At 35.1% G+C, this 5,703-nt stretch overlaps 1 protein-coding gene across 3 annotated transcripts; it reads right to left on the bottom strand.

The window, feature by feature from the left end:
* Positions 1 to 553: 553 nt before the first annotated feature.
* LOC109221006 (11-beta-hydroxysteroid dehydrogenase 1B-like) lies at positions 554 to 4,160 on the bottom strand. 3 transcript variants are annotated; one of them, XM_019385474.1, is made up of 5 exons: positions 3,883 to 4,160; positions 2,175 to 2,367; positions 1,431 to 1,516; positions 1,150 to 1,281; positions 554 to 1,031 (listed from the first exon to the last, which is right to left on the bottom strand). In XM_019385474.1, the coding sequence occupies exons 1-5, from the start codon at positions 4,075 to 4,077 to the stop codon at positions 861 to 863; spliced, it is 777 nt and encodes a 258-aa protein (XP_019241019.1). In that variant the 5' UTR covers positions 4,078 to 4,160; the 3' UTR covers positions 554 to 860. The 3 variants fall into 3 exon arrangements, with proteins under 3 accessions (XP_019241019.1, XP_019241020.1, XP_019241018.1); XM_019385475.1 differs by lacking the exon at positions 3,883 to 4,160 and adding an exon at positions 2,794 to 3,070 and having other exon boundaries at positions 556 to 1,031; positions 2,181 to 2,367; XM_019385473.1 differs by lacking the exon at positions 3,883 to 4,160 and adding an exon at positions 2,794 to 3,069 and having other exon boundaries at positions 562 to 1,031.
* Between the last annotated feature and the right edge of the window lie 1,543 nt (positions 4,161 to 5,703).

Raw genomic sequence — 5,703 nt, 5'->3', positions numbered from 1 at the left:
ACATTTATTAACATCACTAAGGTTGCTGGGAAAAAGGATAAAAAGCCTTGCTGTGGGCGATGTGAAAGGTACAAGTTCATAAGTCAATACTGTAATAAATATTTCATGATCAAGGTTACTTAACTGGTGTATGAGTATTTTTTCTAAAATATTTCATTCTTCTCTTTTGGTCCTTGATCATGATTAGAGGAGAAGATTTAATTTATACACACTAACAAAATAGAGAATTCTTACATTATGTTTCAAATATTTTTCAGTTTAGAATAAATAGAGTGAACATTTACTAGAAAGAGATCAAAAATTAAATAAGGGTAACTAAGCCAAATAATATTTACTGCTATAAAGAATGTACAAAAGCTAAAATGACAAGTAAATAGAAATAGAAAAAGTACATTTTTATTTTATTCTCCATCTTATTCCACTTTTGTGAATTACTTGTAATTATCTTTTATTAGGTAATGTGAAAAGTGTGTAGAAGTTCAACTTTAGAGGAGATTAGAATAGTTAGCCTAATGCAGCAGAGTAATTTTCAGTAACAGAAAAATAAGTAAATAAATTAAATAATAGGGATTGTAAGCCCATCCTTCAAGTTGTTAACCAACTAAACGGCCATATAAATATATTGTGAAAATAAACACTGACCACCAAAGGATGTGGTGCAGAGGATGGGACTGCTCTTTCCTTAATCAGAGGTCTCGGGTTCGAGCCCTGGATATGGAATCCTTGGTAGGGAACGTTTCCCCCGAATGGGGCCCTACGCGGCGCGAATCCGGATTAATTGGACTCCATTAATACGGATACCGAACACCGGATGGGAAACAAAAAAAAAAGAGAAAATAAACAGTGAAATTAATGGTTGGTTATCTTACATTAGCTAATTCTGATTCAACTTGCAAGAACCCATCTTTTAGGTGCTTTCCTCGTATTATTTCCGAATCAGTAAATCCTAACGTTGCAATGGTAATTGAGATTTCCGGAGCCAATTCAAGTCTCATAGTCTCGTAAAAGCCTATTAATGCAGCTTTACTCGCCTGTAAAACCAATACAATTAATTAACATAACAACAATATATAAAAATTAATATAAAGAGAAGAATTAATTAGTTAATTAAGGGGAATAAATTAAATAAAACTAAAAGTAGTTTCTTACAGTATAGAAGCTTAAGGATGGCGGGTACAAAATTGCCACGGATGAAGAATTGACAAACACCTTCCCTCTTGTCTTCTTCAGATGAGGAATTGCAAAGTAAGTTGGGTAAACAGATCCCCAGAAGTTGATATCCTTTTATCAAGGAACAATAGGCAAAAAATAGTTACGAAAATTAGTTCTACTTTATTTATTTTCAAAAACCTTCAAGGAAATAGTTCTACCTTTTTATTTATAGAATACAACTACTATTAATTTCGAAATGATGCCTATGTAAACATTACCATAACAGATGTAAACGTCGTAATGTCCGTCACATCATTGATAGAGCACACAGAGGATATTCCAGCATTGTTGACGAGATGATCCACTGCATGCATGTAATTATTAACCTCTTTTACCGTGAATACGTAGTTAATTATGGCAATAGAAAATATCATAAGACTACACTCTTCCTATTCGGATTTAACTTACAATGTCAAGAATTTCACTCTATTAGTCTACTTTAATCTCCCCTTCTTATTTTTATACTAGACTAGAGTTTTTGTCATGTGAAATGATAATGCAAGTAGTTTTACACTATTTGACCTACAATAACATGTAAATCTATGTACCAAGATCAATAAGTACGAACGGCCCTAAGGCTAGGCCAATGAGGCCGTTGCCTTTGGTTCCCAAAATTTGAAAGCCCCAAATTTACTGTACACTACTATTATTGCTGCTTTTACTATTATTATTATTATAAAAATCAAAATTTTAATTTTGAGTTTCGGACCTCAACATTGGATAATCCAGCACTTTATTCTTTGTGCTCTTCTTCCTGTATTTTTTTTTGAAACTCGCTATTTTTTGTCTTAAATGATTAACTTGTTATTTAGAAAGCAAATTTTTGTGTTAATGTACAAATTTTATAAAATAAATTTAAGAGCCTCTTAATATGGTTTTGTCTTAGGCACGAAATCATTGAGCCGTCCCTGTCAATAAGCTTAATACATGCTAATAAATTGGAAATCAGAATAGCTAATTACAACGACCGAAATGATTGACAGTTTGATCAACAAGTCGCTTGCAGTCGTCAACGTTGGATACATCAGCTCTTATAGAAAGCACATCCGGAGACCCTAAGCTCCTTGCCTTCTCCGCTACTTTTCGAAGCTGCTCCTCCCTTCTCGCCACTATTACTATTGAAGAACCTCTTCTTGCATATTCATAAGCCAATTCCTATTAATCCACAAATATAATTTTCTAAAACTGTATCCGTAAGAAGAAAAAAATATCGAATTACGTTTAATATATAGTATAGGTACACTAAAAATAATTAAAATAGTAAATACACTGAAAAATTCAAGGGAATTTTAGTATGTATGCATTAAAAAGAATTTAGTAATCTACATAATAAAATATTCGGAGTATCAACTGACACCTCAAGGATAAGGAACAACATTCTTGTTTACTACGACTATAAACATATTTTTTCAAAAATTCGAAACCTTTTCATAACAGAAATGTTTTTTTTCCCCATAAAAACCACTTCCATATTACAAACTTCCCAACATAAACCATGCATGTAAAGATTATGTCTAATGAGATTTTTTAAACTTAAACAAAGGAGGAAAGAAAGAAAGAAAAACGCATAGGACGGCGAACCTCCCCAATTCCTGATGAAGCGCCAGTGATGAGAACAACTTTTCCTTTCATGTTCTCATTTACCACAAGCCGATACAGAAAAAGCACGATCCTAAAGATGCAAAAGAAGGGGAAAATGACACAGAGTGTGCCAAGAACTAATGGAGTAATGAGTAGAGTGGCGAGAGTGTGAAAAGAATAGTAATTAGAAGCCATAGTTGTGAAATTTGATGTCAGTCGTGTACTACTCCTCAATAATGGTGGGAGATTGTGTGTTGGGGAACCATATTTATAGAGTGCACGTTTCACTCCAGTGAACAGCTCCTAATATAGGAGAGCAATAAATTGAAGTGAGTTTGATTAGTCCTTGCTATATGTACTCCCTCATAACCCATTTAATTGTCATTTTAGCCTTTTGCACTCCCTTTAAGAACATTAGTATAAGAGTTACTTGAATTAATTGCTTTTATATTCTTTGATTTCTCAATCTTATTACCTTTTTTATCCTTAAAATCGGATAACAATTAAACTTATAAGTGGTTTTAAGGATATGTAATTTCACCTAGCACCAGTTGATAAATATGATGATTAATAGTAGAAATAAACAATAAAGTAAAGCAAACCAGTATTGAAATGCTATTCAGTCCTCAAGCTAGGTCGCCCTCGAACTGAGTGAGTGAGAGTGAAGTTAAGAAATAAACTGATGAACAAGAGAGTATGAGATAAAAAGAGTATTGTATTGCTTTGATATGCATGAATGTAAGATGATTACAAATTGTTACGACCCTCTTTATATAGTAGAGAAATCATATTTACGGTATAGTTCTAATTACAGAAGGAAAACCCACGATTAGCTAAAAAACCGTCCTTGACTTGATCTGTTCCGAGATTTCTGCCGTGATTCTCGACCAGTCACGGGTATCTCACCTTTCCGTTTATGCTATCTTGGGTCTTGCTCGAGTTCGATCTCGATCATACTGGTCNTAAAAACCACTTCCATATTACAAACTTCCCAACATAAACCATGCATGTAAAGATTATGTCTAATGAGATTTTTTAAACTTAAACAAAGGAGGAAAGAAAGAAAGAAAAACGCATAGGACGGCGAACCTCCCCAATTCCTGATGAAGCGCCAGTGATGAGAACAACTTTTCCTTTCATGTTCTCATTTACCACAAGCCGATACAGAAAAAGCACGATCCTAAAGATGCAAAAGAAGGGGAAAATGACACAGAGTGTGCCAAGAACTAATGGAGTAATGAGTAGAGTGGCGAGAGTGTGAAAAGAATAGTAATTAGAAGCCATAGTTGTGAAATTTGATGTCAGTCGTGTACTACTCCTCAATAATGGTGGGAGATTGTGTGTTGGGGAACCATATTTATAGAGTGCACGTTTCACTCCAGTGAACAGCTCCTAATATAGGTGTTTACCCTCGAATCCGGATAACAATTGAATTTATATGGGGTTTTAAGGATCCGTGAACTAAAAGATACAAAAGGTTTTTAGGTTGAGGAAAAATAAAGATAAAGACTCAACAATCCGGATAACAATTGAATTTATATGGGGTTTTAAGGATCCGTGAACTAAAAGATACAAAAGGTTTTTAGGTTGAGGATCCTTAAAACCCCATATAAATTCAATTGTTATCCGGATTCGAGGGTAAACAATAGGAGAGCAATAAATTGAAGTGAGTTTGATTAGTCCTTGCTATATGTACTCCCTCATAACCCATTTAATTGTCATTTTAGCCTTTTGCACTCCCTTTAAGAACATTAGTATAAGAGTTACTTGAATTAATTGCTTTTATATTCTTTGATTTCTCAATCTTATTACTTTTTTATCCTTAAAATCGGATAACAATTAAACTTATAAGTGGTTTTAAGGATATGTAATTTCACCTAGCACCAGTTGATAAATATGATGATTAATAGTAGAAATAAACAATAAAGTAAAGCAAACCAGTATTGAAATGCTATTCAGTCCTCAAGCTAGGTCGCCCTCGAACTGAGTGAGTGAGAGTGAAGTTAAGAAATAAACTGATGAACAAGAGAGTATGAGATAAAAAGAGTATTGTATTGCTTTGATATGCATGAATGTAAGATGATTACAAATTGTTACGACCCTCTTTATATAGTAGAGAAATCATATTTACGGTATAGTTCTAATTACAGAAGGAAAACCCACGATTAGCTAAAAAACCGTCCTTGACTTGATCTGTTCCGAGATTTCTGCCGTGATTCTCGACCAGTCACGGGTATCTCACCTTTCCGTTTATGCTATCTTGGGTCTTGCTCGAGTTCGATCTCGATCATACTGGTCTCGATCTCGACAGGTATCTCGAATCCCGAACTCGGTACCTTATCCTCGTGTCTCGGTCTGACATGCTATGGGCCCGATCTTCGACCTATCCCCTGGTCCCGATTAATCAGTGAAATCGGGTGGGCCCGGTTTTTACCGTATAGAGATAGTCCTCTCGTTTTTTGGAGTATAATGACAAGAAACAAATTGAGTCCTCGATCTTTATCCCGATTTGTCATGATGTCATCACCGTGACATAAGCGACAGAAGTGACCGAAACGTCCAATCGGTTCAATTTCCCAAGCATTTAAGGCGCGTCAGTCCGGTCGGCCACTAGAACCTCTGAACCGTCGTCGTGAAACCCATAAATAGGCCTCTTTTCCACTCTTTCAAACTTTACTTTTAATCTCTTCTGCTCTAATCTTCAAAACTCCTTGAATCCTTCAAGTTCTTTATCTGCAAATCTTCAAGTTTCATTGCTAACCTCTTTTTTCCAAAATATCGAATATCCTAATCCCCGTTCTTCCTTGTTCACAAAAATGGCTAAGACCTCCAAAACCGTTCCGCAGAAAGAGAAAACCTCCTCATCTCAACCAACAGCGGAGCCACGCCCTGAAGAATTCTTTCCTCCGC

Source organism: Nicotiana attenuata, unplaced genomic scaffold (assembly GCF_001879085.1).
Source record: "Nicotiana attenuata strain UT unplaced genomic scaffold, NIATTr2, whole genome shotgun sequence".
Lineage (NCBI taxonomy): Eukaryota > Viridiplantae > Streptophyta > Magnoliopsida > Solanales > Solanaceae > Nicotiana > Nicotiana attenuata.
This window is presented reverse-complemented; position numbering and strand designations above follow the sequence as displayed.